The sequence below is a fragment of the Patella vulgata genome, chromosome 3 (genome assembly GCF_932274485.2).
Source record: "Patella vulgata chromosome 3, xgPatVulg1.2, whole genome shotgun sequence".
NCBI classification, from domain to species: Eukaryota; Metazoa; Mollusca; class Gastropoda; family Patellidae; genus Patella; species Patella vulgata.
Genome location: NC_065881.2, coordinates 11,774,724 through 11,791,943, shown reverse-complemented (window position 1 = coordinate 11,791,943; position 17,220 = coordinate 11,774,724). Strand labels below are relative to the sequence as shown.

The following is a 17,220-nucleotide window of genomic DNA, read 5'->3' as shown; positions in this document are numbered from 1 at the left end:
ACTAGACAGCTGTCTTTGTCAGACTCTCCGTCCTGCATCACTGACAAGGAGAAACCACGCCGGAAAATCTGGATGAACTTTCTCGGTCAATGCAGGGATCGAACACCCATCCTCCAGGCTAGAGAGCCAGAGTCTTACCCCCTTAGCCACGTGATCCCCTAAAAAGCAGACTGTATCTGGTCCTATTCGCCTTATTAAAAACGCCAGATGGAAAAGTTGCGGCTCATAAAGTGGCATGTCTCCATTAAATATCATATATTTGTCTTTTATTTCTTAAGTAAACATGGAAAGAAAAAAATATTGTACTATGTATCGTGAGGTCCAAACCGTGATATGTATCGTATTGTGAGTTGAGCGTATCATTGCAGCCCTAGCTCACACCAACATTGTTCTTTAAACAACAGATCAGTGATAGCATGTTACATTGTCCACACATGTATCAAACAATATCACTCTAAAAAAATCTAATGTTAGCTATTCTGAACAACAGTCATATTTGTATGAACCAACAACTTCAGAAAATCAAGTTTTTTTTTTCAATCTGCTATTTTACTAACTATAAAGTTAGTCAGAGCATCTGTTTGTTTGTATCTGTTTCTTTAGTTCAATTCTCATCTTCGACAATCAAGGTGTAGACAAGAACAGAACATTAGCCATAGTTTCCTTTTGCTTTACAAGGTTCTTAAAACCACAGTTGAGTTGTCGAACAGGTGATGATCTTCTGAATTAGATTTCTGCCCAAGCTTTGTGTAATGCAACTTGTAAAATAGTCTTGATAATCCTGGTATGACAATGAGCCAAACAATGGTTACTAGACTGATTTAGCGTGACTTATTTCAAACCAAGGGCATGTGACCTGTTTTACACATAGAAATGCCTGTATATGTGGTGTCTGTTTGCAGTCTATTTTTATTGCCCTTTACCTGGGTATGTTTTACTGTAGACCATGGCTATCTTTTACTGCTGACAGTGGGTATGTTTTACTGTAGACAGTGGGTAATTTTTTACTGTTGACAGTGGGTATGTTCTACAGTAGAACATGGCTATCTTTTACTGCTGACAGTGGGTATATTTTACTGTTGACAGTGGGTAATTTTTTACTGTTGACAGTGGGTATGTTTTACTGTAGACAGTGGGTATGTTTTACTGTAGACCGTGAATATGTTTTACTGTTGACAGTGGGTATGTTTTACTGTAGACAGTGGGTATGTTTTACTGTAGACAGTGGGGCATTTTACTGTTGACAATGGGTACCATATATTTTACTGTGGACAGTGACTATTGTGTGTTTTACTGTAGACAGCGGGTACCACATGTTTTACTGTAGACAGCGGGTACCGCATGTTTTACTGTAGACAGTGGGTACTGCATGTTTTACTGTAGACAGTGGATATGTTTTAATGTTGATTTTGGGTATGTTTTACTGTAGACAGTAGGTACTGTATATTTTACGGTTGACAGTGGGTAATATTTTACTGTAGACAGTGGGTATTTTTTTTACTGTAGACAGTAGGTATGTTTTACGGTTGACAGTAGGTATGTTTTACGTTTTACAGTAGGTATGTTTTATTGTAGACAGTGGATATGTTTTACTGTAGACAGTGTGTATGTTTTACAGTAGAAATGTTTTACTGTAGACAGTGGGTATGTTTTACAGTAGAAATGTGTTATTGTAGACAGTGTGTATGTTTTACTGTAACTGTAGGTATGTTTTACTGTAGATAGTGAGTATGTTTTACTGTATAAAATGCACCATATGCTCTATATCTCTATATTTTTGTGTTGAGTTCAGTTTGATTGGACTATCTGTGATATGACATCCCCAATACACTTATAATCCCCCCACTTCCCCACCCACCCCAAACCAGTCTGAAATTCAGACAACATGTGTGGTTTTTTGGGGGGTTCCACAATAAAGATAGTCCGTATTGAAATGATCTCACTGACAGGCTTGAAATCTTCCCAAAGCAAAATGCTTAAAATCTTCCCCAACCACGGCCTGAATCTGTATGGTCTTAAATTGTTGATTTTGTTCAACAGTTGGGTTAGGATAATGAATGGGTTGGGTGGGGTGGGGTAGGATTACGTTTGTGATGTACTTACCGTTTCTCGATTTCTGACAAAATAACTTCCACTGGAACCTTGATAAATTCTCTCTGGAAATATATTTGCTTCGATGGCTGATTCTGCTTGTTTCACTACTTCATCAAATTGAGGATCCTCTGGGAAAAAGTTCCATACACCAAAATCGTGGTCATGTTTGGGTCCAAGCAGAGGAGAACTTTCTTTGCTTCCTCCTCCTGTCCTCGTCGGTGATCTGGGGTGAGAATTGTGATTGTTTTGATAACTACTACTCGGTAACGGGGCAAATACTACGTCTGGAGCAGCCGATATTAGTTCGCTGTCAGTGTCGTCTAATACTGATGGTAAAGGCTGCGCCATACCACGATTTTCCCTGCCAGGCATCTTCTCTGGCAAAAGTATATCCTATAAACGATGTGTTAGATTTACCGTATACAGAAATAGACCTACATTATTAAAATGTCGCTAATTATCAGAAAATTATTGAGTCATTACCATGAACACAACAAATCACGAGAGCATTATAGACTATATCTTCCAGTAATACGTTAAATACTTACTCAATGCCGTTAACATTTTGTTGTCTGGCTAACTAAGCCTACAACTACAAGCACCTGCAGCTTTTTATGTCACTTCCGGTTCGTTTCGTATATGCTAATTAATCTGTTAAATTTTGTTAATAAATCAGTTTGCACGTCTCAGTTTACATTTCTTTCTTTGAAACTGCATAAATCCATAATTCATCACGGATTCTTTGATTTGGGATTTTCCTCATATTCGAAACAAATAAAACTAAATTTAATGTAGCCATATTTTTCCAGCCCGTGAATTAACATTACTGACCATAGGGAATGCGACTGGATAACAAAGACCATTCGGCGTGGTGAGAAAAAAAAGAAGAAAAAAATCAAAGATGGACATCGATGAAAATATTCAAGATTCTAACGAAATATCAGAACAAGATGGCGATAATGACGAAGAACACCATGGAGATGATAACTACGACAATCAGAACTTTGATGGCCAAAATTTTGAAGGGCAGAATTTTGATGGAAATGGTTATGACGGAGGCTACGGTGACCCAATGATGGATATGGGCCATAAAATGAACCGTTTTCCAAATCGGGGACGCGGTGGCTTCAATAACTGGTCTCGCGGCCCAAGGTACAAACTCACGGCCCATAAACACTCCTTTACTATCCCAGATAGTTATTGAAATTTTGAAATGTCTGAAAAATAAAATTGACATGTCAGAATGGAAACCCCTTGTTTGTATCAATTGGCCAACCAGCCAAATTATTCTTTCATTGTTCATCAATGTTAATTTTAGATTATTCAGTATTGTTACAGTCAACTCAAACACCTGTTTTGTATGTTATTGTACTTTGACGTACATCCGGCTGATTTACGCAATGGGCAATACTAAGCAGAATCTCAGTATTTTTCAAGCTCTGCTGCAACTTGCAATGTTTTGTATGCTGAGATTCCACCATGCCATGAATGTTTTGGTGCACATATAAAAGAACCCTTGACAGAATACAATGAAGAATATGTGGAAATGCCTGGTGGGTAGGGGAGAGGGTAGTGGTTTAACGTGTACGGGTGAAACCATAAGGTCTGTCATTGAGTCAACTGGAGTGGTTTCGATTCCCCGCTTGTCCAACCTCGTGGGTTTACTATGGGTCCTCCGGTTTTCTCCCAATGCTAAAAACGCCATCGCGAAATATTTAAATGAAATTGAACCATGTTAGTCCTGAAATGACCTAGTTTATGTCGAGTAGAAGTTAAAACCCCATTTCTCACTATCTTGCCACTGCCGTGACAAAATGCTTGTTCCTAGCTTTGCACATGTGACCATGTAGATAAATACCTGTTTGTAAGTCTTAAAATGGTTGAACAATTGTGTTGACAAAGTGTCAATGCCCGAATGTTCGCATAAAACTAAACAACTATGCCTTTTTAATTCTAAATTCTTAGCGGCTCGAGTTAGGTTATCAATGCCTTGTATACTGTTGCTGCTCTGCCGGACTGTCTGGCATAGAAACACAAAGTAGTTCCCATCTTGTTTCAGGAATCAGACCACCACCACAACACTGACAAGGCATTAAATTCCATTCCTTTCTGAACATAGGACAGTGTTTGAAAACTGATTAAAATTTAAATCCCAACTGGCCAGAATATAGTAATCCTTTTGAATGCAGTTTCAAACGCCTTTTAATTTAGCATTAAAATCATCTTTTCTTTTTTCAGAGGACCACCATTTAGAGGACCAGGTCCTAGATTCAGAGGACATCCAGGAATGAGAGGCCCTCCACCAGGTAGGTTTATGTAATAAAATTTCAATGCTGTGAATTAGACCAAACATCACCCTGTACAGCCTCATGGCTCACTTTTATGTATTATTGTTACATTTCTGTCGCATGTAGCTTTCATAAAACAACCATTTGAACAACACTCTCTGAAGCTGCGAATTAGCCGAAACGTCGCCCTGTACAGCATTATGATGGTTGACTTTATGTGTTATTTCATTTCTGAGCATGAAAATTTCAAAAAACTACCATGGGAACAATGCTGAAGCTGTGAATTAGCCCAAACATCGCCCTGTACAGCATTATGATGGTCAACTTCATGTGTCATTTCATTTCTGATGCATGTAGCTTTCAGTAAAACAACCGTGGGAACAACACTGCCTGAAACTAAACTGTTGTCTACTTATTTCCCTGTAGATTTTAAAAACATTCCATGAATCCGGTTAGGGTTAAGGCTGGGAATCGATATGAAATTTCAGTATCGATTATCGGCAAGAATTTGTCAGCGATTATCGATAATAATTGATTATCATTCTTCCGGAAAAACCGAACTTTACCGACCTGTTATTTGTGTTGATCGAGTTACAGTAGTGTTATTATCCTAGTATAATACTGTGTCGATGTACGTAAAAAAATCAATTAATGTAAAATAATTAGTTGCTAAATGTAGGATTAACTTGAGTATTATTCTAAGTTTTGTTCTTGATTCATTTGAACCCTTTTTTTATTCCAATATCTCCGATAAATACAAAGACAATACATGGTTTCTCTTTGCAAGTTACTGGCGATCACACAGTGTTACTAATAATAGAATAAAATATAATAGAAGGCGTCTATTGATTGGACAATAAAAAAATAATTACCGGCTTTCAAAGTAGAATTTTTATGATTGGTTAATTTTGACGAAAACCAAAGTAGCATTCTTCCAAGAAATTACGAGAGATATAGATATTTTCCCGTGAAGTCAAAAACGTGTTTTGTATGGGCTGTATCTGACATGATTTAGTAATAAAAGCTGAGTTGATCATTAATAATACAATTAGTTTTATCGTGAAAGCAGACAATTTCTCTACAAATCAATCAAGAGCAGAGAAGGGAGATAATTCTAATTTTACTATATCACGTGCGATCGTCATTGTTCACAAAGTGCGTGACCTATTTGAGTTTCAACCGTTCATTCGTCTGCATGCCAGACTACGGCAAGTTCAGTCATGTGAAAGTGACCATAACTTGCCGTCAGAAGGTAAATATACCAATAATCGATATTTGAATTTCAATATCGATTATCGTATCGCTAAATAACTTCTACCGATTATCGATTATATCAATATTTTTGCACAGTCTTAGTAAGGGTCCTATTCTTGCAGAAAGGAAAAGAAATGTGTTTAGGCCTGTGACAAGATTGTCATTTATCCAATAGAGCTGTTTTCTTTATTGCAGATTTCTGTTTTCAGTACTTTATATTTTGAAATATTAGGAGAACTAATTAATTGTAAATTTGTATTCTAGGAATGAGAGGCCCTCCACCAGGAATGAGAGGACCTAGAGGTCCACCGTTTGGTCGACCCCCATTCGATCCCAATTTTGGTCCGATGGGTCCGCAAGGAATGCCTCCACCTGGGTTTCATCCAAATGGTATGCCTCCACCTGGTATGGGTCCTCCACCTGGCATGCCTCCCCATGGAATGCCCCCACCCGGCATGGTAAGATTTATTGAAATTTGTAAACATAAATATTCCGAAAAATTGCAACTAGTGGCAAAGGGACTACATCATTGGTTACATCTTAACATCTAACTGCATACAGGACAACCTGTCAGACAAGGACAGCTGTCTAGTCGTTCGGATGGGACGAAAAACCGAGGTCGCATGTGCACATTGGCGTGCACGTAAAAGATCCCTTGCGGCTGTCCTTAGCCCAGTTCGGAGCAGAACAGTAGGACGATAAACCCCATTTCATTTTATTTAATTTCATTTCGTTAGTCTTCAGGAAAACTTGACATTACTTTCTTAATGCGTAGGAAAAAAAATCACCATATCTTGGTTTGGTCACAAATGTTTTTTGTGTTATCTGCAAACTCACCCTACAGTAGTTTGTGTAGTAACATATGTCATCTACTAAAACTGTTTAAACCTGTTAATATTCGTTTCTACCACTCCTACCTATGTAAGATTTAATGTTAATCTTTATATCTTTTACCTTTTTCAGCGTCCACCTATGATGCCTCCACCAAATTTCCCGCCTCCATTTGGAATGCCTCCTCCTGGATTTGGTCCCGGTCCTGGAGCAGGTGGACCAGAACAGGAATTATGGGTAGAAACAAAGTCCGGTGATGGAAAAGTAAATTTTAACTTAACATTGTCCACATGAAATATAATTAATGGTTGTTGAATGTTGTCATAAATTCTATCATTTAACCTACCATGTCCACATCCTCAGTGAATATGTTGTTGGCATGCTCATGAAAGACCCCTTGGCTGTTTAACTATTTGAGAGTAGACTGTAGTGCCCTGCCCCTCTCTTGGCAAAATTTCCCTCGTACACTGTATGGCATTTGCCCATCTTCATTAGCTCATTTCAATTTCTCCGGCCTGGTTTCCCCCTTGTCAGTGGTGCAGGATAGAGGGCCTGGCAAGGACAGCTGTCTAGTTGTTTGGATGGGATGAAAAATCGAGGTCACGTAAAAGATCCCTTGGCAGTTGCCATTCGATTTAAGAGTAGGCCGTAGCACCGCTGTCTGGGCAAAATTTCCCTCATAGCACAGTGTATGACGTAAGCCTGTCTTATTGGCCGATTCGGAGCATAACAGTAGGATGTTAAACCCCATTTCATTTTCATTTCCAGAGCTATTAACAAAATAATTTAAAGATTTGCTGAAATTAACTAGTTTTGATGAATGCATAAGACATAAGACACTGGCTCACTGAAGATGAGCGAGGCAAGGAAGAGTGTCCAATCATTGTTATAGAATAAAAAAAAAAACCAAACGGGTTTCTGTGTTCACATTGGCGTGCCCAGAAATGAACCCTTGGCAGGTGGTAATCAACTTAGTTCAGACAAAATTTCCCTTATTTTACACTGCATGGCATATGCTTATCTTCATTAGTTTGGTTTGTGCCTTTCCATTTGCTTCATAAATTTGATGCATTTAAAGTTTATGTCATATTTATCAAAGTTAATGTTATCTGTTTTCAGGGGATCACGTGGCTAAGTGGGTAAGACGCTAGCTCGCTAGCCTGGAGGTCGGGTGTTCGATCCCTGCATTGGCCGAGAAAGTACATCCAGATTTTCCGGCGTCTTTCTCCCTTGTCAGTGATGCAGGACGGAGGGGCTGACAAGGAAAGCTGTCTAGTCGTACGGATGGCACGAAAAATCGAGGTCCTGTGTACACATTGGCGTGCACGTAAAAGATCCCTTGGCAGTTGGAATTCGATATAAGAGTAGGCCGTAGTGGCGCTGTCCGGGCAAAATTTCCCTCATAGCACACTGTATGGCGTAAGCCCGTCCTCATTAGCCCAGGTTAGGAGCAGAACAGTAGGACGTTAAACTCCATTTCATTTCATTTTATTTATCTGTTTTCAGACATATTATTATAATGCACGTACTAGAGAATCATCCTGGACGATGCCAGAAAACTCTAAAATCATCACACAAACTGAAGTAGAGGCTATGGCAACCGCTGCTCAACAAAATAATGCTGGTGGTGCCACAGCTTCTCCAGGACCGGCAACCATTAGCCAGGGACCAACAACTAGCGTTGCACCTACTAGTGTGGCTGATCAAACCAGCATGCCTAATATCGGAGGTAGGACATTGTTATTAATGAGAGAGAGAGATTAATGTCCACTGGACACAAACTAGGTCATTTTGGGACTAATTAATGGTCAATTTTATTTCAATAATTTGCTTGCGTGAGGGGTTTTAGCAGTGGGAGGAAACCAGAGGACCCGGAGAAAACCCGGGGGGACAGCCAACCCTACTCCTTGTGACGTCCAACCGGGGAACCAAAACCACGCCAGTTGACTCAATGACAGACCGTATGATACGACACGCACACTCTAATCATTCGGCCATCCCCCAGTGTTATCAATTAAGAATCGGAAGCCACGGTTGCTCCGAGAGTAATGTTTTGGTCATAATGCCAGGCTTTGGGTTAGGCAATACCAGCAGCTCCAAAATTACAAAAGCACAGTCATCTATGCAAGCATGGGTTTAATCCCCTGGCATATGACCTAGTTTTAATGAGTATGCCTTTAATCCCAATTCTCACTCTCTGTGTCTAGCTCCAAAATTACAATAGCACAGTCATCTATGCAAGCATAGGTTATACCCCCGGCATATGACCTAGTTTTAATGAGTAGTTCATTAATCCTAATTCTCACTCTCTATATCTAGCTCAAATCGCAATAAACTTTAAATACATTCAATAATTTCGTGTTTCTATTTTTAGGAATGCCACCTAATTTTAATCCAGGTATGATGCCACCGTTTAATGCAGCTATGATGGGAGGAGGTGTACCTGGTCAAGCTCCACCAGCAGCGGCTAATGTTAATGGACAACCATCTAATGATGCTGTGGCGGCCCAAAAACCACCATCAGCACAGGTAAATATTTTACGTTTGTGAGACTGAAGTTTTGTGATTTGGATTTTAAATCATGTCACCAATATGATTTTCTCATGGCATCGCGGGTGACTCCTGATTAAGAAAGGATTGCCTATTTGTTTAGATATGCCTCCGTATAGGCCTACACATTAGTGTGCACGTAAAAAAGAACCATTGACAGTTGGAATTCGAAGTTAGAATAAGTGGATATGTCGATGATGGCACAATCCTCCCACCTTTCATTGAAATGAGTAGGGGGGGGGGGGAATGGTTAATGTGGGCATCATAAGGCCTGTCAAGTGCTCAAGCAGCATTAATTTAATTCCCCACTTGTACGTGACAACCTCATGGGTAACCTCCTGCTGATTCTTCCCTATGCACAAGCGAGTTATTGAAATAAAATCGAACTGTATGTTAATCCCGAAATGACCTAGTCTGTGTCGAGTGTTTGTTAAACCCTATTTCTCTCTCTCTACCTTTCTTAATTGTCAAATACTGTACTTGGTGTGTGACTATATAAGTTTATGCATTTTATTTTTAGATGCCACCGAAACCACCAGAGGTATCTGAATGGACAGAACATAAAAATACAGATGGTAGAAGTTACTATTATAATTCAAGAACAATGGAATCAACATGGGATAAACCACAAACTCTGCAAGACTGGGATGGTAAATAGACAAATATTCTAGGGATAGACCTGACAAGGACAGCAGCTGTCTAGTCGTTCGGATGGGACGAAAAACCGAGGTCCCGTGTACACATTCGCGTGCACGTAAAAGATCACTTGACAGTTGGAATTCGATATAAGAGTAGGCGGTAGTGCCGCTGTCCGGGCAAAATTTCCCTCATGGCACACTGTATGGCGTATGCCCATCTTCATTATCCCAGTTCGGAGCAAAACAGTAGGACATTGAACCTCATTTCATTTCTAGGGATGGAATGATAATATACAAACATTGGTAAAAACTATCAATTTGCGGTTAGATTTCAAACAAAACTGTCTTATTTGTAGCTAATATTTCAAACAAAACTAAGATCTCAACAAAGCTATCTCTTTATAGCTAACATCTCAAACAAAACTCTTATTTGTAGCTAATATTTCAAACAAAAATAACTATTTGCAGCTAAGATTGCCCAGATACAGACCCAACTTCAAGCCCAGATACAGGCTCAGGTTCAGGCCCAGGCAGCTGCTATTAAAGCTGAATCAAGTAAAAACAGCGTCTCATCATTAGATGGAGAGGAGATGGAGACTGAGGACAAAACAGAAAATAAAGAAGAGGTAATAATAAAAATCCTGTAAATTATCACCAATATTATTTCTAAAATTAGAACAGTTCATATTTCCCTACAATTGTAAAATTGTCGGCTTCATTTTTAAGTGCTTTAAAGCACATGCTGGAAGCAGCAGCACTTGTGTCGTATAAGAAAAAAAAAATCAATACTTTTACCGCTAGGCCTTTTACCTGCTAACCTGGAGGTCCAATGTTTGATTCTGGTCTTGGCCGAAAAAGTTCATGAGGATTTTCTGGCTTGGTTGCTCCTTGTCAGTGGTGCAGGACAGAAGGTCTGGCAAGGAACACTGTATAGTTGTTCGGATGGGATGGAAAACAGGTCCTGTGTACACATTGGCATGCACATAAAAGAACCCTTGGCAGTTGGAATTCGATATAAGAGTAGTCTGTACTGCCGCTGCACTGTCTTCAATAGCCCAGTCAGACTAGAACAGTAGGACGTTAAACCCCACTACGATTCATTTCATCCATAGACCAATACGACAATTTGTTACTGCTTGTAAATAAAATCTAATAGACTATGAAAACGTACGGTTATTTATAAATTTCTAAGAACCTCAACTCAATCACAGTAGCTTAATAACTCGATTCAAAAGTTGTGTTCTCAAGACTCTGAATAACAGTTTGTTTTTTTTTGATAATATTTTAGGAAAAGACGGAAGATGATCCGAAAACCGAAGAACAGAAAGCTGCTGATAAAGCTCGACCTGTATCTAGTACACCTGTCGCCGGTACACCATGGTACGTTATTTTCTAAATCTTATCTAAAATATATTGTCATAGGTACTCTATGGTACCTTCTTCTCAAATCTTATCAAAAGTACTGTTACACTGGAAATAAGGCCTATGATATGTGTTCGATCAAATGTGTGTATATGACGGTAGGTCATTTGTTTAATCCAAAGAGGGTAGGTCATGGATTTGATCCAATGCGGGGGGGGTTGGATGGCTGAATGGTTAGCGTGCGCGCACTGTATCATAAAGTCTGTCATTGAGTCGACTGGCGTGGTTTCGAATCCCCGGTTGTACGTGACAAGGAGTAGGGTCGCCTGTCCAACCTCATGGGTTTTCTCCGGGTCCTCCGGTTTCCTCCCACTGCTAAAGACCCCTACGCGCAAGCTAATTATTGAAATAAAATTAAACCATATGTTAGTCCCGAAATGACCTAGTTTGTGTCGAGTGGACGTTAAACCCCATTTCTCTTTCTCTCTCATCCAATGCGTGTATATGAGGGAAGATCATGGATTTGATCCAATGAGGGTAGGTCATGGATTCGATCCAATGCGTGTATATGAGGGTAGGTCATGGATTCGATCCAATGCGTATATCTGAGGGTATCCTGTCTAACCTCATTGGTTTTTCTACCAGTATTTCTGTATTTTACAGACTTTGGAAATGTATATATAATTACGTGTTTTGTAACATTAAGATTTAAAAGTTTGTTGGGGTTTTAAACTCTATATTTAACCTTTCTTCTGGCATGTTGGGGTTTTAAATCTATATTTAACCTTTAATCTGGGGTGTTGGGTCTTTAAACTCTATATTTAATCTATCATGTTGGAGCATTAAACTCTATATTTTAACTCTATATTTTAACTCTATATTGAACATTTGTTGAATTTATTTATTATTTTTTTTACAGGTGCGTTGTTAAAACTGGTGATGGGAAAGTTTTCTTCTATAACCCAAGTACGAGAACATCTAGGTGGGAACGTCCAGAAGATCTTGTTGGTCGAGCTGATGTTGATGCTATGCTGAGAAATGAGCCAGAACCCAAACCAGGTAATTAGTTGCTAATTGTTGAACTACCTTTTAGTTGCTGAATATTGAACAACATTAGGTTGCTTGATATTGAACATCCTCGGTTACCCAGTGTACTCATTCCGTTCTACTCCACTATACCCTGGGTTAATCTATGGGGGAGACACGTTTTCAAGTTATCTGCCCTTGATGAGTGTGCTATTTTTATCTACCAATCCCATAAATTGTTATTTGAAAAGAAGTTGGCAAAGGTAAGTAATTCTCATCGGACATTGTTAGGAGTTGGCCTATTCTAAATGCGTAATTATTAACAACCGATTATATATTATGTTAATGAAGACCAGACGTTCATATAATAATGTAGGGTCATTAGTTTTATTTAGAATCGTTCGTTCGTTCCCAGAATTTTATGTCCATGTGATATCGTAGAAAAGTTATTGTGAATCAAATTGCCAAGTATAAGTTCAATAATAATAAACATAACAGAATGACATATTTCAGACAAAGAACGAATAGTTATAATAATAACAAAAGTCAAACATATAGATGTTATACATATTTGAAATCAACAACACATACTACAGATTTTGATAATACAATCGAATATAAATAAATTATAAATATATACAATATTTACATAAATCATTCAGTAAATGGACATGAATATGGTTATCTACCCTTATAAAAACGAAGGCGAAATGATTGGTTTGTAAACTGTTTTCTGATTGGTTCGTAGACTGTAGCTACATTCTAGGCCAGGGCAGATAATTTGAAATCGTGGAAACCCTATGGATTAACCCAGGGTATAGTGGAGTAGAACGGAATGAGTACACTGGGTAACCGAGGATGGATATTGAACTACTGTTGCTGAATATTAAACAACTTTAGGTACATGTATTGAACAACATTTGGTTTTTGGACAATTGAATAGCATTGGATATTGAACAACATTTAGTTGCTGAATATTGAACAACATTGGATATTGAACAACATTTGCTTGCTTTGTATTGAACAACTTTTGGTAGCTGGATATTGAGATAAAACCAATACCAAACATATACCAAATAAAGTCCATAAAATAGTTCAGAAAATAAATGTTCGCTTCATGTCTTACCTAAAAGTCTTAGTATGTAGAATGCTATAGGAAACTAGGGGGTTGGGGGCAGGGAAACTCCCTTAAAACAGTGGCAGAGGCTGGATCAAACAATGATTTATGTTGAATGCTGAAGTGATAACTTTCAACTGGATATGCACATCTATTCAAGATTATTATCCAATTTAAAAAAAAAATCTTTTCTTTCAGCTGAGAAAAAAGAAAATCCAACTCCGAGTGAGGACGAACCACAGGCCAAGAAAAAAAAGTAAGTTTGGTTGTTCTACGAATTAGGTGGAAATTTAACTTCTAAAATAACTAATATTTTAAATTTAAATACAAAATGTTACGACAGCCTGAATGAAGTTGTGTATTGAAATTAATGATGCATTATGGAGTTAAATTGCAAATTGTTCCGTGTACACACTGGCGTGGACGTAAAAGATCCCTTGACAGTTGGAATTTTGTATAAGAGTAGGCTTTAGCGCCGCTGTCCGAGCAAAATGTCCCTCTTAGCAGACTGTATGGCGATGCCCGTCTTCATTAGCCCAGTCGGACCAGAACTTTGGAATAGAACACAGGACCTCCATGTTATCAAGCCAAAGTCTTACTCATTGAGCCAACCATCACTCCCTCAACTTTCAGATGTTCAAGATGAACTTTTTATTTCCACTTTAACCTTTTTGATAAAACTATCCGTTTATTTGCTTGTAGAACAGAGAAAGAAGAACCAGTAAAAGAAGATAAGAAAGACATGCCTAAACAGATAGATGTTGGTAAAGAGGCTGCGATAGAAGCCGAGGTTCAGGCCGCTAGACAAAGAGCCATCGTTCCTCTAGAAATCAGAATGAAGCAATTCCGTGACATGCTGGCAGAAAAAGAAGTAAGTTCACCAGTTTTTTATTATTCAACACTAGGCCTATATAGTGCATTATTCACTATACAAACAGCTGTTAAGTCTTTCGGATAGGATGAAAACCTGAGGTCCCGTGTACACATTGACGTGGCGTAAAAAATCCCTTGGCTGTTGGAATTTGGTATAGTGTATGCCGTGGCGCCATTGTCCGGGCAAAATGTCCTTCATAGCACACTGTATGGTATATGTCTGTCTTCATTAGCCCAGTCTGAGCAGAACAGTAGGACGTTAAAGCCATTTTGTTTCATTTCATTTTATTCACAATACAAGCATACAGATTTATAACCTACAACTCAGGTACTGTCTGTTCCAGGTGATACTACGACTCAAAAATTGCTTGCCATTTCTTCAATTTTAAATTAAAATGGCTAAAACTTTGTGAAATACCTGGAATAGTCACCCCATTGCTTTCTGTCTTGTGAGAACTAAGTTCAGACCAAGCTATACAGCTTTTCTCCTTTGAAATATCGTGGTTTGTTGACATCTTGGTACTAAAAACAGCCATGTTTGGCCTAGTTATCTGGAAGAACCTAAGTGGACAAGGGGTGCTGAGTTGACTTTAAGTCGTTTCGCCCTAATTGGATATGTAGTTGGTTGTTTCGGTCCAGTAGAATATAACTCTTTTGAAAGAGATATTTACTGGATCCCAGGCCACGGTTGGTTGTCCCACTAACTTGACAATTTAATTGCCCTCCGTCCGAGGGTTGTAACTTTATGATATCGATATAAGCTACATAGAAATTGTAACCCGCTATTGAAATGTGATGAAATTTTCGAAGGCGGCTGCAGTACATACCTCAAAATTCATGGGTTATGACGATTTGCATTGACACATTCCTTGATTATCGCGTATTTTCTATCTTGAAATTGTACATAACAATATTCCATTATTCAAGGGATTATATTTTCCTAAGATTCGTTTGCTGTTTTTTTTTCTTTTCTACTATCAACACCAGAAACAAATCTTTTGTGCCTAAATCTAAAGATCTATTTTAAAAGGAATACCAGAATTTGCTCTCAAATAGAGCTATAAAGTCTCAGAAAACAAAACTCTGAATCATATTAACCGATATATTTATTCAAATTTAAATAAGGTCAAACATTTTACACCAAATTACCTATTTCGGAAAGTTTCCATGGTTCTGACATGTGCCGTCTTTTCAAAATAGCTTTTATCCACTCCAAATTATCCAATAAGCATTTTTCTGCGAAATAAGCAAGGTCAAACAGAAAAAAAAACATGTCCATCCGAACAAAAACAATATTGTTTCACGCAAGCTCCAAAGTGTGAAACCCTAATAAGTATTATTGTCGCGAAACAAACGGGCGAATTCTCCTTCACTAGACATTTCTAACCGAATGCACCAAATTTGTAAAGTACCTGTCTACCCTAATGCGAAATGCAAGTGTTCCATTTAACGCACGCGTAGTCATAATGTTTATGTTTTGAGAAAGTGACAATGTTTAAATATGTGAAATTTTCAAGAGAATACTGGATTTTATGAGACGTCTAGTCATTTATTCTAAGGGAAGAAATCAAAGGGATGAAAATTCCAGGTATGTCGCAAAGATTTAGCCATTTTAATTAAAAAATGAATAAATGGCAAGCAAATTTAGAGTCGGAGTATCACCTGGAACAGACAGTAGTTGTTTTAGCAGGAGTTTCTGTATTTAATGTTTAGTTTCAAACCATTGTTGGAAAATTGTTCTAATTTACTGAGAATCATCAAAAACTATTGGCTTCTTAGGCTGACCTTAAAAATATCTTTGTTTCGCCTAACGCGACCGACTAACTAAAACCACCCCCGACTTAAATTATTTTATTGCACTTTTCCACGATCTTTTTATTTTATTTTGTGTGTCAACCTGAAATATATCATGAGAGTTATTTCCCTATACTATGGCTATGGTTTGATTCATTATTGAAACTGGTTGATCAAGACGAAAGCGTCATAGGTGTCGCTTCTCAACAAAATGGTTGCAGACGAATACACGTCCATTCCCACGAAATAATTCTGCCTCTATGTCTGTGGTGCGTAGTTTTAAACATGACGACGATATTTTCAATATCCGTTTTCGAGAAAAATGAAAGCACAACGCGCACTATCGTTAAAAACGTGTTGAAGGAGTTTCACACTTCAAGTTCGTGGCTAATCGTGTGCGAGTCGGGCATCACGAAAAATCCCGATGTCATTGATTTGTTTGCCAATAAAGAAGACGAATGTTTCCACCCGGAAAATTATTAAGCTGTCAAATTAGCTCTTAAGTTTAATAAAAACTTTCAGTTCGTTACTTTTTACGTCAGACCCCAAATTCATTAAACAAAATTAATGAATCTGTAGTATACAGCTAATAAGTTTTCTGTATTGATTTCTCTGACTTTAAAAAAAAATCTGAAAAAAAAACCGACCTACCGACCCTTCTCCTCGATTGTGGGTCGGGTTTGGTGAAACAAAGATATTTTTAAGGTCAGCCTTATTGTTGCATAGTTTAGAAAATATGACTTTTAACAATTTGCCAAAATTAGTTTGAAACTAAAGATTAGATACAGAAACTCCCACTAAAACAGCACAACTGCACGATATCCAAGCTGTAGTGTATGTAACTAGCAGTGTTGTCTTGCATTGCGGGGTTGAGTTTTTCTCCATTTTTGTAGCTCCGATAATAACGCAATATTCATTAAGTGTCAATTCCATCATTAAATACTGCACAAAAAAAATAGCACCATTAAATTCCTTGGGGATAAAAAAGTTGTTTTGTTTGGTTGTATGTGACAAGGAGTAGGGTCACCTGTTCAACCCCATGGGTTGTCCGGTTTCCTCCCACGACTAAAGACCCCTATGCGCAAACAAATTATTGAAATAAAATTGAACCATAAGTTAGTCCCAAAATGACCTAGTTTGTGTCGAGTGGAAATTAAACCCCATTGCTTTTTCTATTTTGTTTAGTGTCCCCTAACAAACACATCCACACACAAACATACTTATAAAAGATGAAAAATATACACTTTCTTATAAGACAAGCTTTTGTCAGGAACAATGTACCTTCAATTCTGGGGGGTTGGATGGCCGAATGTTTAGCATGTGTGCGCTGTTACATAAGGTCTGTCATTGAGTCAACTGGCAGGGTTTTGATTCCCCGGTTGTACGTGGGTTT

General features: G+C 38.2%; 1 protein-coding gene across 1 annotated transcript in view; it reads left to right on the top strand.

The window, feature by feature from the left end:
* Positions 1-2,934: 2,934 nt before the first annotated feature.
* The window catches only part of LOC126816148 (transcription elongation regulator 1), a 22,549-nt gene continuing 8,263 nt past the window's right edge, over positions 2,935-17,220 (top strand). The window contains exons 1-12 of the mRNA XM_050542373.2: positions 2,935-3,246; positions 4,333-4,400; positions 5,901-6,094; positions 6,600-6,731; positions 7,974-8,196; positions 8,842-8,996; positions 9,538-9,667; positions 10,124-10,281; positions 10,944-11,035; positions 11,937-12,076; positions 13,359-13,416; positions 13,863-14,031. Of these exons, the coding sequence (XP_050398330.1) occupies positions 2,996-3,246; positions 4,333-4,400; positions 5,901-6,094; positions 6,600-6,731; positions 7,974-8,196; positions 8,842-8,996; positions 9,538-9,667; positions 10,124-10,281; positions 10,944-11,035; positions 11,937-12,076; positions 13,359-13,416; positions 13,863-14,031 (1,770 nt within the window). The 5' untranslated portion in view covers positions 2,935-2,995. The remainder of the gene's footprint in view (positions 3,247-4,332; positions 4,401-5,900; positions 6,095-6,599; positions 6,732-7,973; positions 8,197-8,841; positions 8,997-9,537; positions 9,668-10,123; positions 10,282-10,943; positions 11,036-11,936; positions 12,077-13,358; positions 13,417-13,862; positions 14,032-17,220) is intronic.